This window comes from Ornithorhynchus anatinus, chromosome 7 (assembly GCF_004115215.2).
Source record: "Ornithorhynchus anatinus isolate Pmale09 chromosome 7, mOrnAna1.pri.v4, whole genome shotgun sequence".
NCBI classification, from domain to species: domain Eukaryota; kingdom Metazoa; phylum Chordata; class Mammalia; order Monotremata; family Ornithorhynchidae; genus Ornithorhynchus; species Ornithorhynchus anatinus.
In genome coordinates, this window is record NC_041734.1 from 48,620,462 (window position 1) to 48,637,242 (window position 16,781).

At 39.0% G+C, this 16,781-nt stretch overlaps 1 protein-coding gene across 4 annotated transcripts in view; it reads left to right on the forward strand.

The window, feature by feature from the left end:
• The window catches only part of OPA1 (OPA1 mitochondrial dynamin like GTPase), a 75,088-nt gene extending 63,808 nt beyond the window's left edge, over positions 1 to 11,280 (forward strand). For all 4 annotated transcript variants that reach the window (XM_029068702.1, XM_029068704.1, XM_029068703.1 and 1 more), the window contains 2 exons: positions 7,219 to 7,296; positions 9,314 to 11,280. In XM_029068702.1, coding sequence (XP_028924535.1) covers positions 7,219 to 7,283 — 65 coding nt within the window. In that variant the 3' untranslated portion in view covers positions 7,284 to 7,296; positions 9,314 to 11,280. The remainder of the gene's footprint in view (positions 1 to 7,218; positions 7,297 to 9,313) is intronic.
• Positions 11,281 to 16,781: the final 5,501 nt, after the last annotated feature.

Here is a 16,781-nt window from a genome sequence, read left to right on the forward strand (position 1 = left end):
TTGTTGTCCTCTTTTTTGGCCACTACTGCCAAATGCATAACCATGGCAGGTCAGTGTTGTCGTTGACTTTGAATTGTACAGTGCAGGAGAGGAAAGTCATCATCATCATCAGTGGTATTTAGTGAGCCATAGAGCCCTGTACCAAGCACTTGGAAGAGTATAGTACAGCAGAGTTGGTAGGCCTGTCCCCTGCCCTCAATGAGCGTACAGCCTAGAGGTCTACCGATTTGACCATGCTTTAGTTGACCAAGAGGCAAGGATGGAGAAAGTCATGGTGGGAGTTTGACCTGCTTCAGACTGGACTCCTCCAAGTTTTTTGTGGTGATGCCCCTCAGGCACTGTTTCTCCCAAATGCCAATGACTGTTAAGAGTGGGTATGCATGTATATGAATCCCAAAGTATTTCGTGGGAACATAGAACAGAAAGTTATTTGGAGAGTCTGAAATAACTTGTCAGTAAGGGACAGAGAAGAAAGTTTCTCTCTGTCAAAATAATAAAAAAAAAATGTTCCCCTTCTCATCTCCTGAAGGCTCTTCTGATTGGGTATGCTCAGATTTTAAGCCTCTGAAGAAAAGTCAGGTTTATCGATCTTTGTCCGTCACCTGGTAAAAGTTGTCCCGGCCTTCTTAGTCACCAAATGTAGCAGTGCAAGTTTACAGGTTATTTCTAATGTTTAATTCCCATGTATTTTAAAATAATTTGAGATCAATTATTTGGCAGGTAAATTTGCATCCGCATTTTTCAGTAAGAATAGCCTTTTTTAATCTGTGAATTCATTGTAAGACAAATTTTATAGAAGTTCCTTGTTTTTCAATTATTTGTCCCGAATAAATCAGAAATATACTTCGAATCTCTTAGTGTTTCAGTCCACTTTTGATTACATTAATGACTTAACTGTTTAAGAATCAGTCACATGAGTCATCCTTCTGCTATGCCTTTTTTTTTAAAGCCTTGGCCACTGAAAATCTTTTGACAAACCAATATTTATAACAGTTTGACAGCAGGATGAGGAACAACGTTTGTCTTTGTAACAGCTTGAAGAAAGGCCCTTTCCAGCACCCAGCCATGCAGTTACAATCTTGACCTCTTTCTTATGCTGGGAACATACATGCAGCAGACAAGCAGCACCTCCCATGTGTTTTCTTGACCCGTTGACTATCCATTCACTTCCCATCTGTTTTGCAGTCTTAAAGGAACAGAGGGGGCCCTCTTATAAATCTGTCTTCGCAGGTGATAAATGATGTTCTCTATCTCTTTAAAGGCTGCCTGGGTGGTTTTCCTTTTCTTAAAAAGTTTTAACTTTTCCATTGGCTGCATCCCGAGGAAAATATGGTATGTGAAACGAAGGGGGAAAGTGAATCATTTCAAAAAAATTTTTTTCATTCAGTGGGACGTGACCCTTCACTGATCATCTGTAAATTATAGTCTTTTTAGTCTTGCCAGTTTGTGTCACACAAAAGATGTTAATATGGTTTTTATCGCTTTTGTTTGCAGAGGGTATCTTTCTAGTCTGTCCTGCTCAGTTTTTAGAAGAGTAGATAAGTGTCTGAACACAACATAACTTCTCTGTTTAAAAAAAAATGACTATAGAAAGCAAAAGTCATTCTTCTATGAAATATTGAATTTGCATTTGGGTCTCGGTGCCACTACCACATTTCACTTCTCCAGTTCAGAATCTACAGATGCAGCCATGTGGTTATAAATAAAAGTAATGTTTAAAAAACTAGCTTTTTTTTAGCATCGAAAAGTTGATCACGTTGACTGTTGCAAATCACAGCTTTTCCTTTTATTGCTGTTGCATATTAAATTGATTCTCTACTATATTGTCAGCCAGATTATCATTCTTTGAGAGTCATTTATCTCATTGGGTGGGCTAGAAATTCAGTGGAAGAAGAGATTTTATTTTATCCCTACCTAGAGTAAGGAACCTTCTGGGATTCATAGAGGCAAATACTTTTTTTAGTCCTGAGAAGGCAGCCTCTTCTCAAAACTATATGGTACTGGTACCTTTTGCACACTTTGTCTGGAGGCATAAAATCTCTCTCAATTTAGAAGCAGAAGAGTTCAACCAGGAGGGAAAACTATTACTTGTTTTAACCAAAGGCAAGGTGAAATACTTATAACAGTTCCAAATAGTGAGTAGAGTACAGTACTGAGTTGAAAGGTAGAAATCATTATCTAACAGTGCTTTCAGACAACTCTGCAAAATTGTCCTTGCTGTAACTTCCTGATTAGTAAGCCCATGAGGAGAATTATTTGCCTGTGCAAATAAAGTACTTTTAAAAATTTAAGGGTTTTTTTTTTTTAAGTGAACCTCCTGTTTTCTGAACCGTCTTGAATAGGCCAAAAATACTTTTTTAAATTGTTTGAAAACATCGAATCTAGTTTTAAAAGAGTAAAAAGTTTGCAGGGATCATGCTTTTGTATTTTAAGGAAACTTCAACTATAAAAGAATCCTTGAGCAATTCCTTCCCTTTGGCCCCTAAACCCCTTCTATGCAGGATAGTACATGCTTCATAAATCAAATGGAAAGCCACCTATTTTTAATGCTGATTTCTAATTTGCAAACCATTTACCTTGGCACATCCATGCTTCTTTAAGGAGTTATTCTAAAATAACTGTCACTATGGTTAAGCTCATCTTGACCAGGAAAAAGACTAGCTGTAACACTGAAAGTGTAATGATTTACCCAAGCTTTCTGTCTTCCCCACCCGCACCCAATAAAACTAAAGAACTATAAAGTTTTACTCCAAATCACACTCTCAACACTCGGGATTTTATATATGATTTTTCTTCCGTTTGCACCCACCCAAAGTAATCTTAACCCCAAAATAAAGCATCTCTTGGTCTGGCTTTTCTGTATTCAGAACCTAATTACAGATCAATTAGTATGTTTTTGAGGCTTAGCTGAGCTTATATCAGAGGATTAATAAAAATAAAATGAAGGTAGCAGAATCATTTCATGTGATGATAAAAGGATCCTAAGTATGAATGGGTGTCAAGTCATCTGAAAAAATAAGTTCTTTCAGCAACAGCAAAGGGATAGAGGGAGGATTATGGTAATATTCATGCCCTGATTAGGAAGCATAATGAATACATGTATTCAGTAGTTCATCTTTTACGTAAACATTGAGGAAATTAAATATAGAATGAGTATTCATTGCATGTAGACTTGTTCATATACCAAACTTAGACATGGTATGGTGTTCCTGATCTGGTGTTATTTATTGGTTTATTAGGGTGGCTGTCAGAAATTATAGGTGCTATAGTTATTTAGACATTCAACTATGGGTAAATCTAATATTTAACAATCCAAAGAGAATTTGCTAAAGTTACTGGACACACATTCTTGTGAAGATCATTTCTAATGTCATAGTAAAATAAACACAGTTGCATTGCTTGAAAAGTCACTGACTATAGAATATTTCATAAAACTAGAGAAGTTCTAGTGTAGCACGCTGATATCTGATGCTGCCATTTCATATAGCCCAATCCTCATACTTTCACCAAAGCCAATAATGTTACCAGTTTGTCACTATATTGAGACTCCTGGAAATAGCTGAATTTCATAAGGTGGCGGGTACCTTTGGTACCTGCATTTGAAAGGACATTTGAGTTATATTTTCAAATACAATATGAAATCAGAAGCAAGACTGAGCTCCTCATCTTCCCTCCCAAACCCGGTCCTCTCCCAGACTTCCCTATCACCATGGATGTCACCGTCTCTCAGGCCCGCAATCTCGGTTTCATCCTTGACTCGTCTCTCTCGTTCACCCCACACATCCTATCCATTACCGAGACCTGCCGGTTTCGATATCGCCAAGATCCGCCCTTTCCTCTCCACCCAAACGGCTACCTTACTGCTACGGGCTCTCGTTATATCCCGGCTAGACTACTGTGTCAGCCTTCTCTCTGACCTCCCTTCCTCCTCTCTCGCCCCGCTCCGGTCTATTCTTCACTCCGCTGCCTGGCTCATCTTCCCACAGAAACGATCTGGGCATGTCACTCCCCTTCTTAAACAACTCCAGTGGTTGCCTATCAACCTCCGCTCCAAACAAAAACACCTCACTCTAGGCTTCAAGGCTCTACATCACCTTGCCCCTTCCTACCTCTCCTCCCTTCTCTCTTTCTACCGCCCACCCCGCACGCTCCGCTCCTCTGCCGCCCACCTCCTCGCCGTCCCTCGGTCTCACCTATCCCACCGTCGACCCCTGGGCCACGTCCTCCCGCGGTCCCGGAACGCCCTCCCTCCTCACCTCCGCCAAACTAATTCTCTTCCCCTCTTCAAAACCCTACTTAAAACTCACCTCCTCCAAGAGGCCTTCCCAGACTGAGCTCCTCTTCTCCCTCTACTCCCTCTGCCACCCCCCTTTACCTCTCCACAGCTAAACCCTCTTTTCCCCCTTTCCCTCTGCTCCTCCACCTCTCCCTTCCCATCCCCACAGCACTGTACTCATCCGCTCGACTGTATATATTTCCATTACCCTATTTATTTTGTTAATGAATTGTACATCGCCTCGATTCTATTTAGTTGCCATTGTTTTTACAAGATGTTCTTCCCCTTGACTCTATTTATTGCCATTGTTCTCGTCTGTCTGTCTCCCCCGATTAGACTATAAGCCCGTCAAACGGCAGGGACTGCCTCTATCTGTTGCCGACTTGTTCATTACAAGCGCTTAGTAAAGTGCTCTGCACATAGTAAGCGCTCAATAAATACTATTGAATGAATGAATGAATGTTTTCCAAGCAGTTAGCACAATGCTCTGCACCCAGTAAACACCAAATAAATACCATAGATGGATTGCAGTCCTTTGCATATAAGTGCTCACTTTGTTGTATTACGCTTTAGGAGTCGTTTCCGACCCAAAGCAATGCCATGGCCACATCGCTCCCAGAACGCCCCACCTCCATCTGCAGTCGTTCTGATAGTGGATCCATAGAGTTTTCTTGGTAAAAATACCAAAGTGGTTTACCATTGCCTCCTTAAATACCCTGAATTGATTGATTTCAACCTAAACTGATACAAAAGTAAAACCCTTTAGCCAACTCATCATATGCATAAGGTTGTTTGTCGTTATCAATAAGAAATAGAATAATCATGAATAATCCCCACAGCAGTTATGAATGCGTCCACAATTTATTTGTATTAATAACTGTCTCCCCCTCTAGGCCTTAAGCTCATTGTGAGCAGGGAATGTGACTTCCAACTCTGTTATATGGTACTCTCCCAAACAGTACAATACTCTGCACACAGTAAGCACTCAGTGAATAAGTTTGATTAATTGATGGATTAATTGAAGCTATTTCCACACTGGTTTTTACTTGTGTGTTGGTGAATTAGAAAGTTCATCTCGTACCCTTCAATCAGTCATATTTATTGAGCTCTTGACCACTGTACTAAGAGCTTGAGAGTACATTTACATTACCTGCCCACTAGACTCTAGTCCTCCAGACTATAAACTCCTTTATAAACATTGAGCACGTGTTTCAGGAGATTTCTGAAGCCCAATTCTCTAAACCACATATATATAAAAGCTGTAATTTTCACGTGCAGCCATCTAATAATTATGATGTAGCCGCTAACAAAATAATCAAAAGATCAAAATGGTAAATATTCTCACTGAAAAGGTGATTTTTCATGTATATTATCAAGTTCTTATTTGTCTCTAAACCATTACATTAAAACCATTTCTACTGGCCTTTAAAGCAAAGTATTATAACCATAATAATGGTCTTCCATGCAGAAGGGGAAAAAAAAGTCAAAATAAATTTCATAAAAATTGCTTCAAAACAGCTTTGTTGTCATATGAATTACCACTTTAACTATGTTTTCTGTGATTAGACATCTACTTTTCACTGTTGTCTAAAGGCATTCTCTCAGTGCAGTGCTCTTCAAATGTAATTAGTTGTAGGCAGAGTATTTGCAGTTATATTTTTTAAAACGGCACTACTTGGCCTAATTTTCTTGGCTTCTTTTTAACAGGTTATTAGACCTATCACAACAAAATTAACCTTTAGAAATTTGGGTTCATTTTTTGGACAGTACAGAAGCATGTCCATTCTCTGTTTTACTTTTCCATCACAGTTGTCCAGAAAAGTTTCCTGTGACTTAAAACTGCTTTATTTTCCATCCCCAGTAATCTCTCCAGCTGAGCCTTGGAGGTCATTGACAGGGCAGCAGAGGAAAGCTAGGTTAGCTGACTGTACTTGGTGTAGAAATAAAATTACTTCACATTTCCACTGGTGCCATCCACAGAACTTTCCGAATAGTGAAATAACAAAATAGGATTGTAGTTTTATGGTTCTGCTTTTGAATTTTTAGATTGTTTTACATTATGTAGCCAACCCCATTCTCTTTCTTCCCCTGTCATTTGTGTTTTTAGAAAGGGCCATGGGTTGATAATTTGAATAATAAAGTTTAACCTGCTCTTTGGTAGAACTTTTTGAAGACCCTTATAATTAATGAATTAGAGTAAAGAAAAGACTTACTATAAATGGTTTAAATATAATTGTATATAATGTTATTAAAATTATAAAATAATTATCCAGTAGTTCAAACATATATGAAGTAGTTGATATTAACCAGTCAGTGATATTGATTAGTGTGTGCAAAGCACTGTACTAAGGTCTTGGGAAAGAACAAACAGTACAGCCGAGTTTGTAGATATGGGTTCAATATGTCAGTTTTACTGAGGGCTTACTGTGTGTAGAGCTATCCTACCTTCAAGGAGCTTACAGTCTACAGGGGCAAACAGATATTAAAATAAATTATGGATAAAGGAAATTGAGTGTAGGTATTTATGCAATGGGGCTGGCATATCAAAGTGCTTAAGGATGCAAAGCCAGGTGGAGGTGCCAAGTGTACAGTGAAATATGAGTTGTTCCAAATTTAGCTTTTCCTAAATAAGAGTAAATAATTTTATAAAACTTTCCTATCTGTTGCTATAGACTTATTTTTAAAGAAATATTGAAGGATAATTTTTTTGCATGCATTTCCTGTCAGAAAATTTAGGAATTCAAAGTATTTAATTCATATTTGTAGGTAAAATACGATGTAATTTTGTATGATTCTACAAAATAAAGTTTTTGAAATCTATACAAATGGAAGACATGATTTCACAGTAATTTCGTCATCTTGAAAAGAAGAAATTGAAGCAACGAATTCTTGAAAGAACTGACTCTTAATTCAAACATTTTGTGATCTCTCTTTCTTTCCAGAAAAAGTTAGAGAAATACAGGAAAAACTTGAATGTTTTATTGAAGCTCTCCATCAGGAGAAATAAATTGTCTAAGCAGGTAATGTGCATTTTTATATCTAATTACCACCTTTGTACTATCTCTAGAGATGGAAAATTTTCACAGTATCATGGTACTTCCCTTTATCTCCTTGACTTTATTAATTTTGAAGGTATGAATTCTAATTACCATAGGTTTTGAAACTAAGGCACGAATGATAAATTTTTATTGTCACTTTGGTTACCATAATTGTTTTCTCACAAACATGACATCCAACAGACATTTCAATTAATGGTGACATTCGGTTGAGTAATCCAGTGAAAAACACGAGGCAAGCTATAACAGTTGGTTTTTCCTTATACTCATGTAGCTCTTAAAAATGATAAATTATGCTTGTCTTGTCATTTTGCCATTAATTTTCATTAAAAAGAATCCAAAAAGTACAGTTGCAAAAATATGATTAAAAATATATGTACATTTGCGTAACATAAATTTGTTTATCGAGTTTTCTTATGTGATGTGCTAAATCTCACATCCCTGCCCTAGAAAGGGATTAGATAAGACTTTTTGTCCTTCATACTAATTGCATAAATTATATAAATCTTTGCTCAGTGCTGTATAGCAGTATGAACTATTAGTCTTTCCAGAATATTTTCTCTTAGTTTGTACAGTGTTTAACCTGTCGTGCTGATGAAACTACTAAAACATAAATCGCTAATACTTTCATAGATCTTTTGGGGGGTTCTGGCTTTTTTTAACCAAAAAAAAAAGTGTGAGTGCCTTGGTAATTGGCTAAAGGTGACTTTCAGTTATGGAGTAGTTATCAAGGGAGAATTAAGCCTGCTTTGCCTTTGGGATATCTGAGAAAATTAATGAAAGGAATGCATGTAGTTCCCTACCAACCCCAAACTGTGTCCTCTCTTCAGAGATTTTCTATTAAGGTACACATTTTAAAAATAGATTTAAGAAGCTTCTCCACCATTAGTCACTGTTTTTATAAAGGCCTTCAAAAGGAAGTGCCTCTGAAACTGTTTGTTAAACCAGTTAAAAGCAAAAAAAAAATGTGAACGTTTAAGAGTAGGAATAGTTCATCTAAGTATAGTTTTCATGAGTGAAGTGTATTTCTTGCAGTAGTGCATGGGTTTTGGCAGGTTCCTGTATACTTTTAAAGCCAAACTAAGTGTACATTACAACTCTGTTCTGGTTCAGTTCCAAGTTTATCTTCTGAGTCCATAATCTTCTCTGACCAGAGTCAATACGCACACCATGTCTTATGCTTTTTGTTCAGCAGTTGCCTTCTTTTTGGAGGAGAGAGAAGTACATTGGGATGATTTGAAAGAAATTTTCTATTATAAATGATATGCCAGAATCAGACTAATATCCAGTGATGATGTGCAGTAAATCAAAATTCAGATCAAAGGAATTAATTTACAAAATCTCATCTCATTATCAATAATGATATTAAACATTTTACTATGTGCAGGGCAGTATGCTCAAAGCTTCGCAAGATAGAGGGAGGATAGCCATATAATTATGATAGTGATGGTATTTAAGCGCTTACTATGTGCCAAGCACTATTGTAAGCACTGGGGTAGATACAAGGTTATCAGTTTATCCCAAGTGAGGCTCCCAGTGTTAATCCCCATTTTCCAGATGCGGTAACTGAGGCACAGAGAAGTGAAGCGACTTGCCCAAAGTCACACAGCTGACAAGTGGCAGAACCGGGACTAGAACCCATGACCTCTGACTCCCAAGCCCGGCTGTTTCCACTAAGCCACCTGCTTTAGACACAGTCCTTGTCCCAGGTGGTGCTCATAGTCTGCGACGGAAAGCATATTCCCATTTTACACATTTAGGAAACTGAGGTACAAAGAAACTAAGTGACTTGCCCAAGATCACACATCAGGCAAGTGACAAAACCAGAACTGGAGTCCAGGTCTCTTGACTCCCAAGTTTCATGCCCTTTACATTAGGCCATTTGCCTCTCATTTTCTGTAGTATATTGCAGTATAAAAAGTATTTTAAACGTGTTTATAATTAATGTCTAAGTTTATTCTCTATATTTTTATTTTCACAGAGTCCTTACCAGTGAACACAGTTGGTTATCTGAACACATTGAACAAAGATGACTCCTTAAAATTCCTTTGGCCTGCCTCCCCCTTCCTGACTTCCCTCCTTTCTGAACACCCTATGAAATCGTGGGAGGAAAGTAATTTCTTTTGTGGGATGGGAACTTTGAAGTCAAGCTGCAGTTTGAATTAAAAACAGTGAAAATGATATTAGAACCTTATTTTTATTGTGTTTAAACGAGACTGGGTTATTATCTGTGGTGCACCATTAAGTTCTGTCCTTGAGGATGACGCTTTGCCTTCTTTTCGCTGTGCCACTGCTTCATCTAAATCGTGAAACGGTTTGTCTTAATGCCAGTTTTTTGCCAGAAAATAATACTGGATATTTGAAATAAAAATGTTATCATTGTACATAAGAGTAATACCCTTCAACTATTTGTTTATATCCGTAATGCTGTATATTGAAGTTTGATTTGATTGTTATTCACTTTAAAGTACCTGTGTGAAAGGGAACCAAGCAGGAAATCACTGAACAACATAAATATTCAATTTTCTCAAAAATGGACATAGTTGTCATCGGAGTGAAAATATGGTTAAGAAAATAGATTCACATTATTTTATTGTTTAATTTCATATTTTCATCTGGGTCAATTTTGAATTTATTTTAGGGCACATATCCATGACTGAGGTTTTCTGTTAACAGAACTGTTGCGTAGTAAACAAGAAATGAGAAAGGATTAAGGATGGTCAGTTGACTATAATTTGAATTGGATATTCTCCAATAAACATTTCAAATATTTGTCAAAAAAGATTTATTTTGCCTATATTTAAGAAGAAGTGCTTTCCATAATTAGAATAATGTAGACCATCCCTTTCTGGCTCCTGATCGTAAAAGTTAAGTGACATATAAATAATTCAGTGATGGTCAGTTGAATCAGTCTCTCATGTAGCTTTCCCAAACAGTATAAGTTTGAGCAACTCAGTGACTTTTAAACAAAGAAATGCTCCCCTTTTTACTTACAGTATTTTCCCCAGAACTGTATTTGTTCCTTTGTTTCAGTTATTTCACTCTCTATGATTAAAACATCCCCCAAGTGACATTCTGAATGCTTCAACTCAGTTTCCTTATTCCTCAATGCAGTTGTCCATTTTCAAAGACATATAATTAGATTATGCATTTCTTCCCTCATACCTTTTTATAATAATACTGTCGATAACCTTTCAATTCTCCTTTGATTTGGAAAGTTTCCAGTGATTATCTTAAAATTATGATGGCTTTTATTCATTCGGTAAAATTTTAAAGTGTCCCAATTCACGTCTTGTAGTTAAGAGCCCTGTGTAAATATTGCTATTTAGGTGATCAGTGTTCAAGAAAGTGTCTCAGTTCCCTATTCTGTTGAACCTAAGAAACAGTGTTAAGAAGAAGAGTGCTGCTTCTACAGTAGTGTTCACTGGCTGTTATCAGTAAAAGGAAAGACGGTAGGTGTCATTAAAATTAAAACCTTTTAACCACCCATAAAAGGATCTCATCATCTGGAAGGTATAATGAATGTCAGGGTGTTTTTAGTGTGAAAAATCTACTTTAGGAGAAAAAGGAAACCGGATTATATTATTTACCACATAGTCTAGGTAGATAATTCTGACAATTTTGGAAAAAGAGTTTTCGGAATTGTGACTTAAGTAAATGGTACTCTTTAAAGTCAATGTTAATCTCACTCTGTCTCCTATACATGTAAAAGGACTTTTGCATTTATTTATAGAGATTAATGTTGTAACTTAAATCTCTGTATAAATGTTGCTAGAAGTTCCACCCACTAGTCCAGTCTTTTTCCAAGTGATACCAGTTTTCCTAAGAGTTATAACTTCCCATTACTGCTCATCTCTGATTTAGCATGTTATTTTTGTGGACAGCCAGTTATTTATTGAATGCAGATGTAATTGAAGGAAAAATAAATTCAGAGTTTGAACACTTAAACCCTCATGTCCGGTCTACAGTTCAAAATTTAGAAAATACTCATGTTAAATTCTTCATTGCAGAAGTTCAAAAATATTGCTGCTCTTTGCGAAGTAGAACTCGATAGCTTATGCTCTAATTGGGAAGAACTTTAATGAGCTTAATAATATAGTTAAAGAGTGAAGAGTTAGAAAGAATGAACAAAACGTGGTAAACTTCCAGAAAGTTGAAATGTACTTGGATACAGAGAGCTCAGGAAAGCACCACAGAGAATCAGTAAATGGTATTTATTGTGTTCTTTCTGTGTGCAGAGCACGGTACTAGGTGCTTAGGAGAGTACAATACAACATTGTTGGTAGACACGTTCCCTGCCCAAGAGGAGCTGACTGGGAGGTCCTACTTCTAGATCAAGTTTATAAGCTGGCTTTGCAGCTGCCGTGCCTATTCTCTATATTCAGTGTTTTTGATTTTGTACCAGCTTCCTGAACTAAAAGCTCCAAAGAATATAGGATAATTAGCCACCTCATTGCCAGTGATTTCCTTACATATGCTCGTCACAAGTCTCAAAACTCTGCACGGTGGTGATTTATATGTAGATAATTTGTTAGGTAAAATAGCAGAAGTTAAATACAAAGAGTAGACTATTCAGTAATTTCATTATTATTCTGAGGGATAAAGAGCACTTTCCATCATTGTCTCTGTGTGTGTGTGTGTGTGTGTGTGTGTATGGTCATATATTGCCAGGGAAACCACGGTGATATCAGTGAGGTGTGCTGGTTTTTCCAGCAAGGCGGGACGATGCATCAGTGGCATGCGGTGGTTTTTCAGTAACACATGCTAAAAATACACCACAGTAGCCATCCACCATCACTGTCTTTGTCCTTAGGCTTCTGAGCAATAGAGATTCCAATCTCTTCTCCTCTGAGGACCACGTCCCCCAAATGTCAGGCCCAGAATAGAGGTCTTCCTACACCCTCCAGTCATCCCTGTCTTCCCAACACCTGCTGTCATTCCTGGTGCTTTTGTACTCTTCTCCTCACTGGTCACAACAAGGATTGGGAGACAGATTCAGAGCCCATGACTAGTGGACTCCATTCCATCCCCACTTCTTAGTAGTGTCAGGGAGTAAAAGCATAGCTGAGAGTCCATGGAATGGATGGGTCTGACTGTGCTCTCCCAGCCCCCCAGATTCAGAAAACGCTCAAGTTAAATTCTTCACTGTAGAAGGTAATGAGGTAGAGGAGATGACCATCCCAACCCACTATTCCCCCTTTCCTTTCCCTTGTTCATTCATCCGTCCGTTCAGTCTTTGGTTCGTTTGTTGAGTATATGTCAATCATTATACTAAAGAATTGGTAAGCCACAAGGTGAGTAGAGAAGACATGGTTCTTTCCAAGATCTTATACTCCAACCCTAGAGTGGAAAGCGGAAATCAGAAAAGGACTGGGGCCCAGACAATTAAAAAGTGGTTGAGACGCTTGGAGGTACGAGGGGCATATTCAAAACCCTTCCCTCCCTCCATTCCCAGTGCAGCCTCTGTTCCTTCCCCCAACTCTCACCACATCTGTTAGTTCAAATACATTTTAAGTGTGGGCATAAGCTTTTCATTACTCATGTTTAATGTCTTATATCCCCAAATTTGTATATGAAGATTTCAAAAATGACTTCTTTCTTTGTCTCCGACCTATCTTATCATCCACACTAAGATTTCCCGTCTGTTCTAGAATTCAGGTTTATTCTACCCTCTTTTGATAAGATTTCATTGGAAGTCCAGTAGATGAAAAGAAAGACAACATTTTTTTGAAAATAGTATTTAACAGCTCGTTGTGTGCCAGGCACTGTAATAATAATAATTGTGTCAGCCACTGTACTAAGTGCTGGGGTGGATACAAGCAAATCGGGGTGGACACAGTCCCTGTCCCATGTGAGACTCATGATCTCAATCCCCATTTTACCGATTAGGGAACTGAGGCACGAGAAGAGAAGTGACTTGCCCAAAGTCACACAGCAGACAAGTGACAGAGCCAGGATTAGAATCCAGGTCCTCCGACTCCCAGTCCCTTGATCTTTCACTAGGTCATGCTGCTTCGCAGAACTATGACATGAACGAATCATGGCAGTAGAATCACAATCTCCCATCACTACTAATTTGCAGGCTTATAAAATCCTGATAAATAAAGGATTTTTCTAAGTAGCAATGGAAAAAAGAAAACAAAGAAAGTGCTCAACATGATTTTACTGTCCACAGTTTATTTCTGACCAATAATTTAGCAGTAAGTACTCCCTCAGTAACCTCAGAAATAAAAGTGCCTTTGAACACTTGATAGCTTACTTGGAAACGGAAATGGACTCAAAAGTAGCAATTACAGAAATGGCTTTTTTGTTTTAACCTAAAATGCCTTGGAAACTGGGATTAATAAAATGTTTCATTTGTCCATTCTTACTTCCTCATCTTCTCGCAAGATGTTTTAAAAACATGATACTAAGAAGTAAGGATGCTGTTGCGGATCTCACTTTCTCCTCCATGTTAGATCACAGGTTGGAAAACTGAGGTTCAAAAAATGCTTCCCAAAGATCAGAATGCCATTAGCAGCGCAGATAATTTTACCCTATGTCAAAACATCTCCCTCATTTCTTCCATAATAATAATAATGATGATGGTATTTGTCAAGCCCTTACTCTGTGCTAAGCACCGTTTTAAGTGCTGGGGTAGATAGATGGTAATCAGGCTGACCCATGTGGGGGTCACAGTCAATCTCCATTTTACAGATATGGTAACTGAGGCACTGAGAAATTAAGTGACTTGCCCAAGGTCACACAGCAGACAAGTGGCAGAGGCGGGATTAGAACCCATGTCCTCTGACTCCCAAGCCCATGCCCTTTCTACTAAGGCACGCTGCTTCTGGAACCACAAACAAAATGTTCATCTACCTTCGTTGTTTTCATTTTTAAGAAGCAACAAAAAGAGCATCTTAGTTACCATTAGTGTTCTCCTGATTTCTTTAGCCTATTTTTTTTTCTGCTGTTCTGGAGTGAAGGAAGCCAAGTCTGGGTTTTCTGCATATTTAGACTGTGAGCCCGTTGTTGGGCGGGGATTGTCTCTGTTGCCGAATTGTACATTCCAAGCGCTTAATACAGTGCTCTGCACACAGTAAGCGCTCAATAAATACAATTGAATGAATTTAGAGACCTCTGTCTTAGTGTTCCACTTGGAGAAGATAAAGTGTTTGGTATTCCTAGGACTGGGGACTGCGCCCATTTCTCCCTCCAACTTTGGCGTAGTCCAAACCCATTCTTTTCAGATGCCAAACATTTTTCTCAAATTGGAGTTGCCCAGTATAGGATTTAGGAGAAGGTCTGAGCTTCAGCTGGTCCCTTCCCCTGCTTCCTGGTGTGGTCTGACTGCCATCTGTTCCCTCTGCCCAAACCCTTAGAGCTGAAATAAGATCTGGGGGTTCAACTGCAAGGAGGCTGGGGAGTTAGGTTTCCGTCCCCCACAGACCCTGCACCGCTGTATCCTCCACTTAGATGAGGATTGGGAAGAGTAAGTGCAGCTGCTGGAGAGAGGGAACGGTCCCTATCTGGCTCCTCCCAGCTTCAGTTTGAATAATAATAGTAATAATAATGATAATAGCATTTGTTAAGCACTTATTATGTGTCAAGCAGCATGGCGTAGTGGGTAGAGCACGGGCCTGGGAGTCAGAGGACCTGGGTTCTAATCCTGAACCCTCCACTTGTCTGCCGTGTATCCGGAGGCAAGTCACTTCCCTTCTCTGGGCCTCAGCTCATCTGTAAAATGGGAATTGAGACTGTGAGCCCCATATGGGACAGGGATTGTGAACAACCCGATTTGCTTATCTCCAACCCAGCACTTAGCATAGTGCTTCATGTAGTAAGCGCTTAACAAATACCACAATTATTATTATTTCTAAGTGTTGGGGTAGATAGAAACTAATCAGGTTGGACACAGTCCTTCTGCCACGTGGAGGTCACACAGTCTTAATCCCCATTTTACAGATGAGGTAACTGAGGCCCAGAGAAATTAAGTGACTGCCCAAGGTCACACAGCAGATAAGGGGTGGAGCTGGAACTAGAACTCTCAGGCCTGTGCTCCATGACTAGGCCATGCTGCATCCCAGGGCTAGCTCACGCTTAGTTTTAGGCACAAGCAAAGCACATGATCACCCGGGGGTGCCAAATTGAAGGATGCCTTCCTAGACATCCCCTTGATTCTATTTATCTTGATGATGATGTCTTGTTTTTGTTTTGTTCTGTTTTGCTTTGCCGTCTGTCTCCCCCGTTTAGACTGGGAGCCCGTCATTTGGCAGGGGTTGTCTAACCGTTGCCGAATTGTGCACTCCAAGCGCTTAATACAGTGCTCTGCACATAGTAAGCACTCAAGAAATACTATTGAATGAATGAAAAAGTACCCCTGAAGACAGAAATCCCACTGGCCTTAATCTTTCTGATCCTGAAACTTCAAGTGTTGCCACAGGCAAGGCAGGGGTGAGGGAAGGAAGGTGTGTGGAGACTTTAAAGAGTGGAAACATCTACTGCTGCAGTAGCTGTGACCTTAAAATTGCTCCTTTCCTGGGTCAGTGTTTCTGGATTCTGGAGCTGCCACCCCTTGGGAAAGGGTGACCTAATATGAAAAAATATTGCCATTTTTATTCCTTTCATAATACCGCCATATGTCCCATAAAAGCAGAAGTTTGGAAATCTAAACTTGTATAGGCAAAGAAACTTAAAGAAAATCTAAAACAACTAGTTGTATTTCAATCAAGGCCTGAATACATAATAATAACGTTGGTATTTGTTAAGTGCTTACTATGTGCAGAGCACAGTTCTAAGCGCTGGGGTAGATACAGGGGCATCAGGTTGTCCCACGTGCGGCTCACAGTCCTAATCCCCATTTTACAGATGAGGAAACTGAAGCACAGAGAAATGAAGTGACTTGCCCACAGTCACACAGCTGACAAGCGGCGGAGCTGGGATTCAAACCCATGACCTCTGACTCCCAAGCCCAGGCTCTTTCCACTGAGCCACACTGTGTACTAGAGATCTAGAAGGACTGATGTGCTACGTGGGACAAACCTCTATAGCCCCTTTTTCCTAGAAACTGAGGGACTCTTATTGCCTCATGGACTCAAAAGCATGAGACTGCTCCAATAGCTACAACACCTCATTCATTCCTTTCAGACTGTTTTGTAGGTCGGGGGAAATTCCTGACCTTCTTGGAAAGGGGTTGTAGGTAGTAGGTTTCTTCTTTGCTTAATCTTGTTGACCTGCATTTTTCAACTATTATATAGATTAAAGTGAATTTGGGGAAAACATTGATGATTGGAATGTGTTAAAATTCAGTTTGTATTCACTTAATTCTGGGTGTTTGGTCACTCTTGACTCTGGGCATACTCACAATAGAATAGAATAGCACTACTGATGCAGGACTGATGGACTGATACTACGAGCCCACTTGGCAAATAACTTGGAAAACTTGTGGAGGACTGAATTGATCTTTGATA